The 18,277-nt window shown below is 33.6% G+C and overlaps 2 protein-coding genes, 3 non-coding genes and 1 pseudogene across 5 annotated transcripts; 5 read left to right on the top strand and 1 right to left on the bottom strand.

The window, feature by feature from the left end:
* Positions 1 to 789: 789 nt before the first annotated feature.
* Positions 790 to 901, top strand: LOC148927074 (U6 spliceosomal RNA; annotated as a pseudogene).
* Positions 902 to 1,296: 395 nt separating this feature from the next.
* LOC125197560 (U6 spliceosomal RNA) lies at positions 1,297 to 1,399 on the top strand. Its single transcript, XR_007172100.2, has one exon. It is a non-coding gene; the product is annotated as a U6 spliceosomal RNA (small nuclear RNA).
* Positions 1,400 to 1,837: 438 nt separating this feature from the next.
* LOC125197564 (U6 spliceosomal RNA) lies at positions 1,838 to 1,945 on the top strand. The gene has a single exon (XR_007172104.2). It is a non-coding gene; the product is annotated as a U6 spliceosomal RNA (small nuclear RNA).
* Positions 1,946 to 2,576: 631 nt separating this feature from the next.
* Positions 2,577 to 2,679, top strand: LOC125197710 (U6 spliceosomal RNA). The gene has a single exon (XR_007172236.2). It is a non-coding gene; the product is annotated as a U6 spliceosomal RNA (small nuclear RNA).
* A 3,589-nt stretch (positions 2,680 to 6,268) lies between these two features.
* On the top strand, positions 6,269 to 7,342 carry LOC125192639 (FCS-Like Zinc finger 13-like). The gene is made up of 2 exons (XM_048090263.2): positions 6,269 to 6,942; positions 7,047 to 7,342. Exons 1-2 carry the CDS (start codon positions 6,419 to 6,421, stop codon positions 7,204 to 7,206), a joined length of 684 nt encoding a protein of 227 aa, XP_047946220.1. The 5' UTR covers positions 6,269 to 6,418; the 3' UTR covers positions 7,207 to 7,342.
* A 2,002-nt stretch (positions 7,343 to 9,344) lies between these two features.
* LOC125193999 (oligouridylate-binding protein 1-like) lies at positions 9,345 to 14,265 on the bottom strand. Its single transcript, XM_048091989.2, has 12 exons — positions 14,032 to 14,265; positions 13,195 to 13,256; positions 12,830 to 12,932; positions 11,907 to 11,983; positions 11,774 to 11,835; positions 11,590 to 11,677; positions 11,418 to 11,493; positions 11,299 to 11,329; positions 10,744 to 10,863; positions 10,400 to 10,485; positions 9,963 to 10,136; positions 9,345 to 9,796 (listed from the first exon to the last, which is right to left on the bottom strand). The coding sequence occupies exons 1-12, from the start codon at positions 14,128 to 14,130 to the stop codon at positions 9,545 to 9,547; spliced, it is 1,230 nt and encodes a 409-aa protein (XP_047947946.2). The 5' UTR covers positions 14,131 to 14,265; the 3' UTR covers positions 9,345 to 9,544.
* Positions 14,266 to 18,277: the final 4,012 nt, after the last annotated feature.

Raw genomic sequence — 18,277 nt, 5'->3', positions numbered from 1 at the left:
TTAGATAATGACTAGGATCATTTATACTAATTCTCCAAAAATAACCATTAGTTATATGCTTTATTGATTGTAATGAATACGGATAATTCAATTAGAAATCAATTAATTAATCGAAAGGGTGGTTATAAATGTGTGTTTAATTAGAGTTTTAAAGTATTTTGTATTTCAAATTTGTTCATGAAAATGAATTAAAATAAAATGAATATTTCCATATTTAGGATTTTCAAAGTAAGTATTGAAATTTTTAGAAAAAGTGAAATATTAAATATTCCATTGGACATATATATACTAAGTATTATTTTTAAACCAAAACTGAATTCATCATAAATTTTTCGTTGTACCATAAGTGTGCCTATATTCACTCAAAAATTCTACAAATTAATATTGGAATTCGTATATTTTTATATATGTGGCCAAATTTATCTGAACTCTATCTTATTTAATTTTACTAATTATTCGACTGATAAAAGGTAACTGGTCAAGATCCGGAAATCATATAGAAATCCAAATAACCAATAAATTGTGTGAACTAGGTAACCACTCATTTTGTTTGTACGAACAACAATACAAATTGATTTTCCATTTCTTTTCAATTTTGGGTTTTAGTTTTTTTTAATGGTATACTGTAATTGTTAATTAGAGCCTTAGAGGTACTTATATCATAAATAGGAATTTATATTGATTTTAAGTTAATTGTTAATTTGAATTTATCTTTTCATTGTAATTAATGGACTCAAGGGAAGGACTGATTTTCCCACATAGCCGCTACAAAATAATACATTGGCACTTATAATAAGCAGCATTACATTAATTTAACATCCCTTCGGACGATACAGAGAAGATTAACACGGTCTTCTGCGCAAGGATGACACTCATAAATCGAGAAATGATCCAAAATTTTTTTATACATTTTGGGTGTGTTAATTATTTTTGTTTTTATAGATTTAAGAGTTTTCATTATTGACATAGCTATATATATTTCCTACAAATCAGAATTCTTTCATCATTTTGTTTTACAATTCTTTCATCTTCGTTTGTTACATAAACTATTGAGCATCTGGATACTTTGCATTTATGTTATGTCATTCTTCCATAGACGAAATTATATTCATTAAGTTTTGGCATAATATTATAATAGTTATATAGTTTGATTAAATAAAAAATTGGAAATGAATACTGGTTGTAAGAGGCATAAGATAACATGATAGGAGGCCCATCTTCTATTGCTCAATTACCACATCGGCTCTACAAAACTAGACATTGGCCTTTATAATATGCATCATAACATCAATAAATGTCCCTTCGGGGACATCCGATAAAATTGGAACGATACAGAGAAGATTAGCATGGCCCCTGCGCAAGGATGACACGCATAAATCGAGAAATGGTCCAAATTTTTTTTTCCAAAATATGTAGTATTATGTATAAAAAATGTTATAAATGCATATTTTGCCAATAAGTCATAAACTTTCTTTTTGCAGTTCTTTCATTTTTCTAAGTTAAATAAAACTATTGATCATCTGGATCTTGCCTTCAATTTTATTTCATGCATCATTGAAAAAGTTATGTTGAATAAGTTTTGAATATAGAATGTAAATTCATACTTATCTACCAATAAAACGTCTTTTCTTTTCTTATTTGTTATTGTTTTGCATGCACCAATAAATTTAAAAAGTAGCAAACTATGAGAATAGTTTCTACATAAAATAAAGTGATTTTTAAAAAATGTTTGTGTAATATGGCATAATATTAGGATATTAAAAATCAAATAATGGTTACGAAAGGGAAAAGAAATCTGGGAGGCTCGACTATCCCACTTTGCCATTTATTAAAAGCAACATGACAATAATTTATGCATCTGATAAAATTGAAATGATATAGAGAATATTAACATGGCTCCTGCACAAAAATGACACGCATAAATCAAGAAATTGTCCAATTTTTTTATTTTATCAATTTCGGGTGGATTATTAAATGTAGATTTTTTGTGGTGTATATTTTATTATAAACAATTTTATCCATTTCGGGGTTGGGATTGTTAAATGTGTTTTATGCTAGTAAACAATAATATTAATACTCAAGTGTTGAACATTACAACTTTATATTCCGATTTATAATTTAATTTAATACGATGATATTATGAATTCATGAATATGCATTACCTAAAGTCTTATTTTAAGTTATAGATTTGCCAATTCTTTTAAATATTCGGTTTCTAGAATTTGTTTTGTGATATAGTGGATGGTTATAATTATTTAAATCATAAATGGGATCTAATATTAGTTTCTATATACTGTTAATTTTTGGATTTATATACTTTATACAAATTTATATTTGTATTTTATTAATATAAATGCTACAATTGCCAAGTATTGAATATTTGAATGGGCTGGAATTTGGATACAATTGAAACTTATTGGGCTAACATGGTGATAGATCCATACAATCATTAATTGAAAAAATGAATAATGGTTATGTATATGAAAAGAGAATGTGGGAGGAGACTCAACTATCCCACATCGCCCAAACAAAGCAATATGTTGACATTTATAATAAGAAGCATAGCATCAGTGTTTGTCCCTTCGGGGACATTCAATAAAATTGGAACGATACAGAGAAGATTAGCATGGCCCCTGCGCAAGGATGACACGCATAAATCGAGAAATGGTCCAAATTTTTTTTTTTTTCGCTTTTCGGGTTGTAAAATATCTTATTCCGGAATTTTATTCAATCTAATAAATACTAGAAAATATGTATTTCCTAAAATCTTATTTTTTTTCTGCCTGTATAATATTTCACATAGTTGATATGCAAAGTCTTGGATATGATATGAAGGCATTTCAATTATTATATTGTTTTCAATCTTATTAAATTATACTACTCCTACTATATTTCAGTGAACAGATTATACAGTATATTTAGTCCTAGGAATTGGTCAGACAATTAGTTAATCAACCAATAAGCTATCTGGTTTGGTCACCAGTCTATTTTTAAAATAAAATTAAATAATATTAATTTGATTTAGTCTTATCTAAGTACAAATTTATGTATATTCTGTGGGAATTGTATTTTAATATATATTACCATGAATTAATGAAGTTGACGTCAAACACATACCATCAACAAATAGTGACACAATATCTCACCAAATAAACTATGGAGTAATATGAAATACAATAATCGACTCTCAAAGTTGATGGCTGGTTTGACGATATATTTGAGTAATATTAATATTTTAAAATTACGTCACTTGATTTAATTTTTTATATTTTATGTAACATTTAAATTAATAAATGCAAAGCTGATTGCAATTGATGAATTTTCAAATGGGATTATGTTGATGATTTGAAACATTGGAAATAACTGAATCATCATTGTAAAAAATAATAAAATTAGTATTTGAAAAAAATAAGACGGTAGAATAAATTTTAGAATAACCAATTATCTATCAATGTCTATTAAATTCAACAATGAATTAGATCGATTTACTTTTATTTTTATCACTTCATATCATGGTGAAAAATGAAAATGAGTAAAAGAAGAATACGACTATGATGATAGAGACATAGAGTAACAATTAACTAATCATTTTATATATTTCCATTAATTTCAGTGCATTCACTTCACACGGCTTTGCTTTATTTAATTGGGTAGGTACCAATAATTTAGGTGACATTATTTCAGATGGAAAATTTAAGTGGAACGAGGTCGTTTTAAAACTATTATCCTAAATTAATTTGAAGATGTAATTGTATACGACAATATTCGAATGTGCTTTTACTCCGCAACTGATCAACTCATCAATTAGATGAAAATGAAACTTAAAGATATAATTACAAAATTGAGATAACATCATTGTTGTGATTTTCAAAAATAAAAATAAAAATTGGATCTTAAACTTTTAAAAAATATTGATCCTTTTGGTTGTCAATTTTGTCATTGGACGATTGACAATTTAGTAAATAGGTTACGAGTTGCTATGATTAGGGATGTGTTGATAGTTGATAGCACTATATATTTACCGAATATATCATATCATATGTTTTAGCTAAATATGTAAATTAAATACTATACTTTACCGAATTTTTCAGTATGCTAATATTTTCAGTATGACAATTTTCGACACAAATAAGGTACCGATTCTCAATATGCCTTACTGAAATACCCATAGCTATATATATTTGGTAGGTATAAAAAATCAATATGCATCGTAATATCGGCATATGTCGTTATCATGATATACTGAATACTACATTTGTCTCTGAAAGTTTGTCCTATTTTTCCATACTACATTTGTCTCTGAAAGTTTGTCCTATTTTTCCATTTCTGTCTATCTTCCAAATTTTGTCCCATTTCACTTTTTACCATTTTTTGTAGTGGACACCATATTCCACTAACTCATTCCTACTCATATTTTATTAGTATAAAACTAATATATAAAAGTAGGACCCACAATCCACTATACTCAATTAGATTTACATTGCGTTTTTCAGTAAATACTATATACTCAATTATCGGTACTTGCAGTATAAAAAATTGCATAATGTTAACATACAGAAATCACGATATACCAATATTCTAGATTTTTTTGTATGTTTCAATTCGAAAAGTGTGATATTTCTTTATACTTTCTTCATTTTTTGGAACGGATGGAGTACTTAGTATATAGGAAAAACATCTTACCAACTAAGCTACGACTGAATATTGAAGGGTAGATCCGTCATTCCACATAGCAACAGCTCAATACTGTGAGTGAGTGGCAATTCAGCGGCACCATCCAAAACAAACATCATTCGCGGGCCCCACAAGACAAGACCGGGCCCACCACATGCGGGCCTTTACTCCAATACTCCAAAAAAGCCCAAACCTAAAGGAAAGGAAAATAAATAGATAGAGGCAGCGGGGCCCACCGGGCTGGACTTAGCAGATATAGCAAGCGCCGCGTGTCCCGCCGCCGGCGACGTCACATCGCCGGAATCTCGAGCTGAGTCAGAACACGGCGAGGTGGGCCCCACCCCCTTGATTGGGTCCCGATCAGTCGGACAGAGACGTATCTTAAAATATTGTCCACTGACAAGTGACATCTTGGAAAAACAATAAAACTTTGGAATCCGATTTAATAATAAAAAGAATAAAGTGGTTCAATAATTCAGCCTTAGTGATTGTGTTCCGAGGGAAAATATTCAATAATGTGAAAAATCAATCATGCAATTAGGATTTTATTTTATTATTTTATTTACTATTTTAATAGATACACCTTTTATTCGTTTGTTAGGACATTGACATACAAAGCTATGAAGAATATTGAATACTAGTAGTAACAATTTTTTCACTTATAGTATTACGTAAATAATTTTAAAAATATCAACAACATTAAAAAAAACACTCTATCTATAATATCCATAGATTTCAAATAGTTGAATTTGTTTTAAAAAATTATTTGTATATCTGATTTTCAATTAATATGTTTACAAATAAACGAAAAATACTAGTAGTAATTTTTATAATAATTGGAGTAAATAAATAATAATAATGTTATTAGAAGTAGAACCAAATATTATAAGTGGGAGAATGTGGTTCAACGGCACATTTTATTTTGATTTTTTGAGTTATCAGAAAAAATAGTAAAATGAGATCCCATGGGAAATTTGATTGAGCAACGAAGTGGCGTGTCAATGATATGCAACATTGTTTCATCACAATGTGTTAATAATTTAATAACGTATCTCTTTATTAAAATATTAATAATGAAGTTAAGCAAATTTTCCATTCTTTTTTTAAAAATTAAAACAAAATCAACTTAATTTTATCACTAATAATACTTTTTCTCGATATTTTACACTCGAGCGGAGTTTCATCAACGGAGTAAGAGACAAATTGCTAGAAAAATCATAAATTCGCACTAATCAAATTCTGATATTTTATGAAAAGAAATTTGCTATAAAGTTTGGTCAAATTCTGATATATCTTGAAATTTTATAAATCGATAGTAACGAGTAATGACCACGATTTTTAAATTTAAGCTGGCTAAAATTTTCGAATAAGTATCTAAATATTTTATCTATAAAAAGTTAAGAAAACATTTAAGACTCGTAACTTTTATTATCTAATTTTGAAATAGTGAAACTAGCCAAAATTTCAATGAAATTCAATGGCTTCTTACTCTTTTATAAACCTTTGGTCTTTTCCGATATTTAATCAATTTAATCGTATTAAACAAGCTTCCAAATATCACTATATAACTCCGCATTTCAAACCAAACCATGGGCTTAGCTTTCTCAAACTACTCCACCAATCAAAGGAAGAAGCTCCATTAAAAGGGAAGAGAGCTCAATACCAAATCCCTAAACCCCCAAATCTCCCCCTCCATCAAATTAATCACATCGATTAATCGAAAAACTCATCAATTACAGTGATCATGTTAGGGAAGACATCGAAGCCGGTGATCGAGATCCTCACCGGCTCCTTCTCCTCCGGCGCTGGAAGCCCTAGGTCTCAGATTCAGTCGCCGAGGGGGCTGAAGAGCCTAGATCTCGGCGCGGTGGGGCTAGGCATCGTCGCGGCGCTGGAGAAATCCGGAGGTAGTAGAGATGGAATTCCGGCGCTGTTCAGCCGGAATTTCGCGCGATCGAGTCCGATTCCGGTGAATTCGCCGATTAGGAGGAGAGAGGCGGAGGAGGATAGCTCGGAGGAGTACACGATAGTGACGTGTCACGGCGGGAGCAAGCCGCGCACGAAGGTGTACGCGGCGGAGGGAGGGAGGAAGGGCGACGGGAGATCTCCGTTCAGGATACAGAGCGGTAAGATGAGCAATCGCGCCGCGGTGTTCCACATATCGCCGGCGAGAGGCGCGGAGGCTGGAGGCGCTCCGACGACGGATTTTCTGAATTCGTGCGATTTGTGCAGGAAGAAGCTCCACGGCAAGGATATATACATGTACAGGTAATTCGCGATTGAGAATTCTCCGATCATCGATTGAATTTGATTTTTGAGATGTGAATTAGGTTTTTTTTCCCCTAATTGAGTTTGTGGTCTGGAAATTGCAGAGGTGAGAAAGCGTTTTGTAGCGCGGATTGCCGGTATACGCAGATGGTGATGGATGAGCGGAAGGAGAAGTGTAGCGCGGAAGCGACGGCGGCGGCGGAAGTTGTAGGGTCGCCGTATGCGAACGGCCAGATGTTCACCGCCGGAATTTTGGCCGTGTAGATTTCCGGTGACATGAATAAGTAATTTTAGAGTACATATATATGTATGTATACATAAACACTGCGGAATTGTAACACTTTTCCTTCATATATATGAGAAACAGCTCATCAAATTAATGGAGCTGCCTTTTTTGCCATCTTTTTTTCATATATCTTCAAATTTTGCTTTATGATTATATAAAATTTGTTATCAATATGGTGATGTTAAAATCTGAGCACAAACAAAGCAATACTATGTGATATGATCAATAAGCACTAGCTAGAGGTGCTTCGGTCTCGAACCGGCATCAACGGTTTCGGTTTCATCGAAAGTTGGAACGAGCCGGTTTTGACCGGTCCGATTTCGTTGGAAGTTGGACCCGAACCAATTTCGGACCAGAATTGACGATTCCAATTTCGTCGAGAGTTGGTGGAGTTCTACTCTGGGAGCATCCTACCGTTGAGCTTCCCGATCGAGGAAGCTCTTTGTCAAAAGTCCAAGTTTGTGGCCTCATGCGTCTCTCATTTTAATGAACCAACGTGCTAACTGCACCATTACGTTCGTTTATGTTCAATCCATTTAGTGCAATCATGGTTTCGAAATCAAAACTGGTGGTCCGGTGAGGACCGGATGGACAGTTCCGATTTAACCATGCATATGCACCACTGGCTTCATATGCACCACACAAAATTGCCAATAGAGAATATATGAAAACATGAAATTTAATTTAATAAAAACAATCTGATGGAATATTGGAGATGGTACCAGAATATTATTAATGGGTTACAAAATATTCCTTGTTGAAAAATATTAGTTGCAAAATATTCCTTATTCTTAAATTTGTATCTATAGAAATCATCCTTTGTAAAGAGTTTCAATTTAGTTTAGAACCATGTCATCACTTTTGGTGGAGTAGGGAACCATACTTTTTAAACCAGCAGCAAAAGATAAATGATACTTGATCCGTTTTAAAAAAAATAAAATTATATGATCAATCTATCAAAATTAATCTTATTTTTATTTTTTAAAAACCATACCACGTAAAATTTATTGATTATAATTCTTTAAAAATATACTCATTTCCTGTTAAAAAAATAAATTCTCATCACTTAATAGCTTTATATATAGATACTTCAAAATAGTACTTTCTCCCAACATACGAATGAGGAGCGAGGTTACATAAGGGTATGGGAACTCTTATGTGAGCATCATGCTCGTTTAATGCACGTTTAGTGTTGTTATATAATGTATTAGGTGCTAGGTAGTTGGTCTAGTTTAGGTCTTAGTATCGCCCGAAATTTTTTAATTAGAATTTTAAGTTTTTTGTTTCTTTATTTTGCATTTTTTTCTACTTTTTTGTATTTTACTTATGTTAAATTTCCTATTTTCCTACTATTATTATTCACAAAATTATATATTACACTACTACTACTATTTTACACTGTTTAGTGAGTCCAAGTGGAAAAGGAATGGGGTTGTTCTTCTACTACTTTATTTTATACAGTATGTTATATTTTTAATTTTAAATCATTTTGTGTATACTAATATCAATCACATCTCACATACATTATGAAGTTAATAATTATATATGTTGTGGTTTGGTAGAACTCATATTCTTTTTTGTATTGTTCTTTATTTCACTTTCTTTAGGACACAAGAAGAGTGTATGTGGGCCACCCAAATAAAATTGACAAATTGTTTTCATTTTATATTTGGTTTAGGTGGTATTTGAAGACTTTTTCCTCTTTCAACAATTAATGCCAAATATTTAAATATATATTCCCTTTCCAAAAACAAACAAAACAAAAATAATTAATACCAACGACTAAAATATGTTGCTCATAAATTAGCGACTATGATTTGAAGCTTTTTTCTACCCATTCATTTTCTTATAATATTGAAACCAATGATCTATTCTAACAATTTTACAATAAAACTCATATAGTCTAATTGTCAGACAATTGGTTAAGGAAAAAAATAGGAATCCAAAAATAGGAATCCACTCAAACAGCAAGGAAGCTACAAACAAAACAGAAAATTAACTAAGTACTAACAAAAATCAAACCAAATAAATGACTAAAAAATTGAATATTTCTATTGTTGCAAAAGGCAAAGAAAACATAAAAATGGAAAATTAAAAAGGTAGTAACACATAGGGATAGGGAAAAATAATTTTCCAAGAATCTCTGTCTAAGTTAGAAACAGAGTTTTTATGAATCTATCCCACCGGAAATAGCAGATGACAAAAGCCATCAATGGTTCAAAATTATGATTTCCTAATCCGAAATCTAACATACAATCTACCTTGCATTCATGTTTTATAAAAAAAGATAGAGACTTGAAGCCGTGCCTTGCTGCGTTAACGCTGGTAGTAGAGGGGTTGCTGGGCCGGAGCCATGTTCATGTACCCGCCATCGTACATCTGTTGGGTAGCAGCAGCGAGACGGTGGGCCTGGGGATTCATAGCAGCGCCTAGCTTACTCATAGCAAGCTGTTGTTCGTAGGCCTCCAGGTCAGCAGCTGAGAAGCCGGGCATGTGTGCTGCTGCGGCTGGTGGAGGAAGTGGGGTTGAGCTCGTTCCGGGAGGGGTTGGCTTGCTGCCCCACGAGCACTGGAGATGAACACGTATCCGTTAGAAAGCAACAATGGTAGCAAAGTTTCATTTTTAGTGTTATTTTGTCGAGGATTTTGTCACCGAGAGGGCATGGGCATTCGTCAATAATCATCCCTTTTAAAGTTGCAATCTTGTAAACTAATTGAAACAAAAGAGTGTATACCTTAAGTGGCTTGCCGAAAAGAATGCGAGCATTTCCCATCTGGATGGCACGGGAAGCTTCAGCGTGGCTGCTGTACCTTATGAACCCAAAACCTTTGTCTCTCTGAATGCGGACATCTTCAATCACTCCGGCTCCCATTGCGTGAAAATGGCGATGGAGATCAACCGATGTGACCTGCAAATGTTGAGTGTCAACAGTATGAAGAAAAAAAATAACCCCACCAACCCACATAGACGAGATCAACTATGAAAGGGGTTGATTTGAACGTCGAAAAAACACTGAATCCTTTATGCAATTTTGAAGGTTTAGGGAGAGTTTGATAAAAAAATCTTTTCTTTTTCTGTAAAAGTATGAATATTCAGCCAATTTATTTGTGTCAAACTGAATGCCAACATGGGATGTATCATGGGGTCGAGTTTTGACTAGCGTTTACTTACTTCAGGAGAAAGGTTTCCCACATAAACAGTTGTATACTGTGGATTATTCTCTGGAGCATCTTCGTTCCGTTTTTCTTGGCCATCATCTGCACAAGTTATGAGCAACTTATAACATGTCCGACAAATATATTACAGAAACTGACTCAAATCTGGAAATGCAATCAATGTGAAACCGATGATTGTCATTTTCTAGCATGTGTCATCCATTCAATGTTGGTAGTACTTCTTAAGATGAGGTAAAGTATAAATCCATAAATTATAAAATTTGAATTCATAAGTCATAATTAATTTAGAAAATTAACAGCAATATATAAGTTGATGGTGTATATGTTGAAGGAGCTAACCAGACGTTCCATTTGTTAGTTCCACAACATTTTTGGACTCGGGATTCTGCTGCTCATCGCCTAGGCCAGCACCTTTTGCCGCCCAATTGCAGCGAATTTGTCTACTTCCAAGCCACTTCCCTGGAAATTTATTAAGACGAAGACACATCAAGAACAGCTCAACACTTGAAGCATATTGCAACCTTGAGCAACAAAAAAACAACGGCAAGACTTCTATGTTACACGTGCAAACTTGTACTATCATTTATCGAGATTCCTACAAACTTCTACACCTTATATCCGCCTTATTAAAAGTCATTTCTTCAGAACCAATGTAAAGCAAAAACAGATGTAGTGAAACACTGTTCAAGATTTATATTGTTTGAATCATAATATCATTTATATGGTGCAAACTATAGCTTCGTAGACCCTTGACTCTTAAAATATGCTGAAAAAAAAGAAAAGGAAAAATGTTGACGAACATAGTAGAAAAAGAAAGCCTAATTACTGGTTCACGGGCATACACGATAGTAACAGAACATAGAATAAAAAATGACAGGAGAATAGAATTCTCACCATTCAAGTCATTTATAGAGCTTTGAGCATCCTGGAAATTACACGAAGGTCCATGATCAACTTACATATTCATGAATTATAACGAGAAAAAAGAAGGACTAATGAAAACATTTATGGACCTGCTGACTGCGAAAAGAAACAAAACCAAAACCCCTTGATCGGCCAGTCTTTTGGTCCCACATCACCCTTGCGTCTCTGCATCAAAAATAAGGTTGGTGACATTCAGACATAACCAGAGAGCAAGGGGAATCGTAAATCCAAGGAAAAAAGTAACAGAACTGGACGGCTTACGAGCAAGTAGGATATGCAGAGAAACATGCAAATAAGGTAGCATCAGTAACCTCCGGGCTAAGATCGCCAACAAAAATGTTGAAGTGATCTGCAGAGGAAGTTCACACACATCATGTAACAACTTAGCCAAACCCATAAATTGATGATAAAAGAGGACCAGAAGTCAATAACAAACTGTACATACTTGATGTGTCCTCTCGCTGAGCAGTAGCATACGCCCAATTGACTTTTATCGGCTGTCCAAACCTGCGTGAAAAGTATTAGACAAACCAAAAGAAACTAATTGAATATCAACAAACTACCAGAGCTTTACTTACAAATGCCTGCCATTAAGAGTCACGATGGCGAGTGCAGCTGATCGACGATCAAAGTAATCCACAAAACCATAGGATGACTGCATCACAGTGGAAAAACTTATTATGTCAGTATGTAATAGATAAAACGTAAATGGACTTGTAGTAATTTAGTAACATTACGTATCATTAAATAAATAATGGTAAATTAGCTAAGAAGTGAAAATAGTTCATTACATACTATTAGAAGTTAAAATTGGAAGTTAAATTTGAATTCTAGTCCTTCCTTCTAAGACTATATTAGCTTTTAAGTATTTTCTCTTGCAATTATGACCGAGGTGTAAGGTAAAAAAATCCGGGGTGCACTAACTGATGCGTGTTCTTTTCCTGCGACATTCAAGAAGAATTGGAATCGAAGAAAAAAGAAGAATTAATTGATAACAGAAATAACTGATGATTTTTTTTGTCGAGAGATAATAGCTGGAATGTTCATTAATTTTGGAGGAACGTGAGCATTATCATTTTTGTCAAATTGAACAGATTTTGATCAAACTTGAAGGGAGATCTAATATAGTAAGTTCTGAACATTAATTACATTCGAGTTATTTTAGGAAAAATTTGATAAGATTTGAAGGCTTTAGGGTTTAGGATTTTGAAAAGTTATATTGCCCCAGGCTCAATCCGCAAATATCACTCCCCAGCCGCCTCGGGCAACTCCAGTGGAGCCCTGTGAGCCCCGGGCACACTTTTGATAACACTGCTTACAATACAGCTTGAAGATTTCAATGTGGGTTGCTTATATCGCATATCTATGAATACTTCAAGCATATCAACAACACAGATATTAGGGATATCTAAAAAAAGCAAGCTCTTATTCTAGCATTTACGTTAAATGTCGGGTACATACACTAGAAAAGAGATGCTAGCAAGTAACAACTGAAGCTCACCTTTTCTTTCCGAATTAGCTTGCAACCTTCAAGAGGACCTGTGCCTGAGAAAACCTCCTGAAGAAGGGGTTCGGTAACTTGAGGGTGGATATTTCCAACATACCTACATCACACATACACATAGCCATTAGAAATGAAAATCCAATATTACCCATAAACATTTTATTTTCATATAATTGTTACTACAATAATATGATGATTAGAAGGCAAATATCCATACAAAAATGGAAGATTTGGGTAATTTAACCCTCTGCCTCTTGAGGGTGTATTACATAAGGAAATGATTTTATGTACAGAACATTAAACGCAAATTTGAAATCGTGAAATGGAGTTAATAGCAACAATAAACCGTAGTAAATACTCACACACTGCGGCATGTAGTTGAGTCGAATCCAGGAGGCAAATTCCCACTCAAGATTGGTTCTATCTGCATATAGATCGAAACATTAGTAACAAATCAAGCTAAACATAAGACAATGCCTTTGTTAAAACATTTATCAAATCCAAAGGTTCTGTTTAGTGGAGGCTTAGCTCCTTCCCTCGTCAAATTACTTTTCCCTCACACAAAGGCATATGTTAAACTTAAACCACAAGAACACAACATCCAGCTCAATTTTGAACTAAAAAATTACAAATAACACACATAAACACGTTACTATTAGTTGTCCAGCTCCCGCAATCATCAAATACGAAAAGATCATCATAAAAGTCAGGCAAAAATAGCAAGAACGCATATATAATCAATGACACTCCAATTAGCACACAAGTACTAACAAACAACACATAACATTAGAAACCACTTCATCAAAATCAAATTTCAGCATACAAAATCTTCCAATAACAAGCTTTATTCAATGTCCACTGCCACAAGCTCAGTCAATCAAATATGGACATAACAACATTTCATCACCAAAACCAAAGCTCCAAACACCAATGAACTCGAGAAATGACAACTTAGCCAAAAAATCTTATCAGTAATTAGAGAGCTAACAACTTCAACAACACATAGTCAAAGGCACAAAAAAATTCGAAAAGCCCTGAACATGATTATCAGAAAATCATACACAAAACGCAAACTTTTCCATAAAATCAAAGCGAAAAAACGCGAATTAGGAAAAATTCCAATCCGATTAAGAGAAAATCGATGTTCCAAACAATTGGCAAAAAAATTCAATTTCCATTGATGAAGTGAAAAATGAAACCTGAGGAGGAGGAGGAGCGAGAAGAGCGGGATGGTAAAGGGAGTGCTGCATCAGCGCTAGCTGCTGCTGTTGCTGCTTCATCCTTTGCTGCTGCTCCATCCCTTCTTCTTCTCTTCTGCCGTACAAACAGCAGAATAATTTATGGGTATATATATACGGGAGGAAGAAGGGATTGAAAATTGTGACCAGAAAAGGAATGAAGAAAATGCAGAATTTAAAAATTCAGAGAAATCGAAAATACAACCCTTGCTGATGAATGATGATAGACTATGATATTATCCTGTGCTACGCTCTTACCGTGCAACTGCCTTTGCTAGCCAATCACTGGCCTTCAATGGATTATTGTTTTCCTATAGAAAATACATTGATTTGGGCTAGTGATGTGACTTTTTAATATATATTATTCAATTATTTTTTCTTTTTTTTTGGAGTGATTTTTTTTATATATAAATATCTTCTTTTCTTGCTTCCTCGAGATAAAAATGACGCTTTAAATATTTTTCACGAACTTATTCGACAAGAAGTTTCTCGGGATTAAACATTTATTTTCCGAATTACGTATCAATGTCTTGGTAGTTTAGGGTTTAGGTAGAATATGCTAGACGACCTACTAGCTTAGGTAGATATTTAATGCATTTCTCGATTGAAGAAGTCAACTTTAGTAAATGAATTTTTGCGTCAGTTTCAGCTATGAGAGAATATCCTACATCGTCTTGTTTCTATCGAAATGGAAATTTGGTTTATTGTTGATTGTCACTCATGTGAGCACGCGGTTACATTGAGTGTGGATCCTAAAGCCGGGATTTGACTTTATATGCATTTTCTTCCATTACACATCAAATATCTTTATATATTCCAACTTTATATGCATAAATAGATTACATTTGTTGTTGCGCCGATGGAGACGGTGAGCCAATGGAGGAGGCGACAATAAAGGAGAGGGAAGGATACAACGGCGGTGCATGGGGGGGAATCGGGGACGTGGTGGCGGGTGTATGAGAGGGGAGAGGCGACATTAGTAGGGAGGAAGGGGGTAGGATAGAGAAGATGCAAAGGAGAGAGGAAGCGACATGCACGTGTGCTCTGTGCGTATATAAGTGTATGTCTTTATTTTTCATGAATTAAATACGTGTTCGCTTTTAATTATAACTTTGAGGGCATTTATTTTTTCCTGAGTGGACTTAAGAGCATCCACAACTGACGCCTTACATCACACCACAACTCCATGCCACGTCAATATTCCCCACTTTTTCTAACCCAAGCAACTTAGCATCTACTTCCACAAATGAGCCCTCTCCCCGCGCTACTCTCCTTAGTCCTCCACATGCCATAAACATTAATTCACACTATTCATTTCAAATGCATATAATATTATTATTATTAATAATAATAGAATTGCTAATTTTCAATGCTAATTGTTTTCAATTTCTATTTATGGAAAATAATTGATTATGAAATCCTACTAATTTTCTATCACTAATTATGGAAAATAATTAAATATTTTCAATCATTTAATGTGGAAAAAAGAATTAATTATGAAATCATACTAATTTTCATTAAATTTTCTTTCATTCTTATTCCCCCTTACCTTTCTTCACTAACAAAAAGGAAAAAGATAAAAGACAGAGTAGTGAAATAAAGTAAGAGTAATTAAATATTTTATTTTTTTATCAAAAAATAAATAAATAACTCAACTAAATTGGACATCCAAAAAAAATACGACTCAACTTAGCTGGGACGAGAAAGTATTCACTTTCGGCCCATTTCAAAACATATTAATCTTAAACAACCCATGACCAACTTACTACACTTTCATGTGGACTACAAACATTTATCTCTACACAGAGTTCTTGTTGAACTTAGTAGGCTTATTGATGCAGATTAGCCCAATATAGCCCATGTAAGATGGGCTTGTTTGAGCTTAATGGGCTTCAATTTTTGGAGTTTCACACCTTCAAAGCAAAATGGATTATTTATACTCAGGCTCACAGCTTTTCTTTTCGTTCTAAAGAAGATTAATCATTTTTCCACGTCTACCCTTATGGTCTTAATGACTCAAACCTCGATGCATTGACTAAAGAAGAAACGTATTACCAATTAAACTGTGTTTCATCGTCTCATATTCATGTACTATTCATTAAATTTTTTCGTCTCTCAGCATCTTATAAAAACGTGAATATCAGTAATAATTAAAAATGTAGAGAAAATTCACTCATCACCTTTTCTTCAAAAATAAGATATGGTAAATCAAGACCGAGTGAAATGTATGGCGTTGATTGCCTCTCAAAATACCGAATTTAATAAAATTTTCAATGTGCCAACTTTAAGGCTAGCCGACGACCCCGTTCGACCCCATCTCCATTTGTCTTACTAACCTCAGACTTCGGTGTTCGATGACCATCTTATCTTAATTAATGAGGTTGCATATGAAATTAGTTTTTATAATTTAATTATAACTAGTAGTACTATATGCTTAGAATGAGGAATTCTGTATTTGTGTTCGTCTTTGGCTGAGGAATAAGTCAGGATTATTATCCATATGATAATATTGAAATTTAAATCATTTCAATAAAATATACCTAATACTACTATTAATATACTATTACTGATATGGGTTCATAAATGAAGGTGCCCCACACACAAGGCCCAACTAGAAACACTAGATATAACAAATCACAACACGTAGCTAAATGAAATATGGCAGGTATAGGGTTTTGTGTAAGTAATGCCTCCAATTTAGGCACTAGTAGAGTATTATTTTAAATGTTAACAACGTGCCAATATTAATCAATGTTTAATTAAATAATTTCTTTTATTATCAGGACATGAAAAGAGTGGCTGATATATACCTAACATTAAATCTACAACACCAACATTAATCAAGGTTTAATTAAATTATTTCTTTTATTAATATCAGTATATGATAGAACGACGAATACCTAACATTAAACCTATTTCTACTTATTTTACTAAACATTATTTTTATTTTTCTTATGGATCCACAACCCACGCCCCATACCCTACCACTATTTCCCGCCACAAATTCCGTCACGTCATCATTCCTCTCATTTTCTGCGCCAGACCGTAACTCCACAATCATGTGCTCTATCCAACGCTCATACAATTGATGTGAGAAAGTTCAAATTACCTTCAATAATTTTAGTTTGCAACATATGACTGTTGTAAAGCACAACGTCCTCATTACTCACCACCATGTTCTGTCTTATCTAGTCATACTAGGCCACCACTCCTAGGTTAGCTCTTATAACATTGGTACCGTGCAAATATATGAACACATCCCAAAACCTCGCATAGTCATATTAATCACACATACAATCGATATGGTGGCATGAACCCCATAACCTTCAACAGTTCTAGTCAGTAACACAATTTCTGCAGAAAAACTAGTACGTTTGTTGCGATGTTTGACTGTGTAAGCAACACATGCATCGAATTAGGTAGTATTGCAAATGAAGATTGTGTTGGTGACCGATGAGGATGTGGTGGTCATGGTGGTGTGGTCAAACGAAAACAACTAAATGGTGGTGGTGGTGGTGGTGGTGGTTTGGACATCATGGAAGGGGGTTTTGTGTATTAGCCCATAACAACATTACTCAAGCACGAAAATGAATCACTGTCAACTGAGAATTCAGCGAATCAAGAAGGTCTGCCAAAATCCTGATATATCATTTGCTTTGATGCTAGGGGAACAATCAACACTCAGAAGATTTGCTAGCTCTCGTCTTCTCATTTTTATTTTTATTTCTTTAAAATTTGAGGAGGATTTTCGTCCAAAAGTATTTTTTAATAAAATATTAAAATATTAAGCATTTCTTTATAATTATCATAAAATTGAAACATTAACTAATAAAACATTGCTAAAATAAACCAAAATTAAACATTTACCCTCAAAATATTACTCTCTTTGTTTCATTTTAAAGTGATATATTTTTCTTTTTAAGATGTCCTATTTCAAATGATACATGTCTCTTATTTCTCTTTTTTACTTTGTGCGATCTCCATTTAACTCATAAAATAACCTCAAATAAAATCTCTTGAAAAATAAGAAAATGAGATAGAAAGAGCATTACAATGTGAATAACAAGTAGACCAAAAGGAAAAAGAATAGGTCAACTAACAAGGCCAATGGTGGGGGCCGGCTAAGCGCGTGGGACACACCAAAACCAAACAAGTTGTCGCTTCTACAGATTAATTAGAAAATAGAACTATTCAACATGTGAGATTG

The sequence above is a fragment of the Salvia hispanica genome, chromosome 4, assembly GCF_029641045.1.
Source record: "Salvia hispanica isolate PSC_SH4W2 chromosome 4, Shi_PSC_v1, whole genome shotgun sequence".
Taxonomy (NCBI): Eukaryota; Viridiplantae; Streptophyta; class Magnoliopsida; order Lamiales; family Lamiaceae; genus Salvia; species Salvia hispanica.
Note: the sequence above shows the minus strand (reverse complement) of the source record. Positions and strands in the feature narration are given on the sequence as shown.

What these genes read in the sequence shown, in the direction of transcription:
- LOC125192639 (XM_048090263.2), top strand. Translation starts at nt 6,419, where the DNA reads ATGTTAGGGAAGACATCGAAGCCGGTGATCGAGATCCTCACCGGCTCC. An exon ending in AAGGATATATACATGTACAG is followed by an intron (nt 6,943 to 7,046) that starts GTAATTCGCGAT and finishes TGGAAATTGCAG; the next exon opens with AGGTGAGAAAGCGTTTTGTA.
- LOC125193999 (XM_048091989.2), bottom strand. Translation starts at nt 14,130, where the DNA reads ATGGAGCAGCAGCAAAGGATGAAGCAGCAACAGCAGCAGCTAGCGCTG. An exon ending in ACTAACAAATGGAACGTCTG is followed by an intron (nt 10,486 to 10,743) that starts GTTAGCTCCTTC and finishes TAACTTGTGCAG; the next exon opens with ATGATGGCCAAGAAAAACGG. An exon ending in TGGGAAACCTTTCTCCTGAA is followed by an intron (nt 10,137 to 10,399) that starts GTAAGTAAACGC and finishes CAACATTTGCAG; the next exon opens with GTCACATCGGTTGATCTCCA.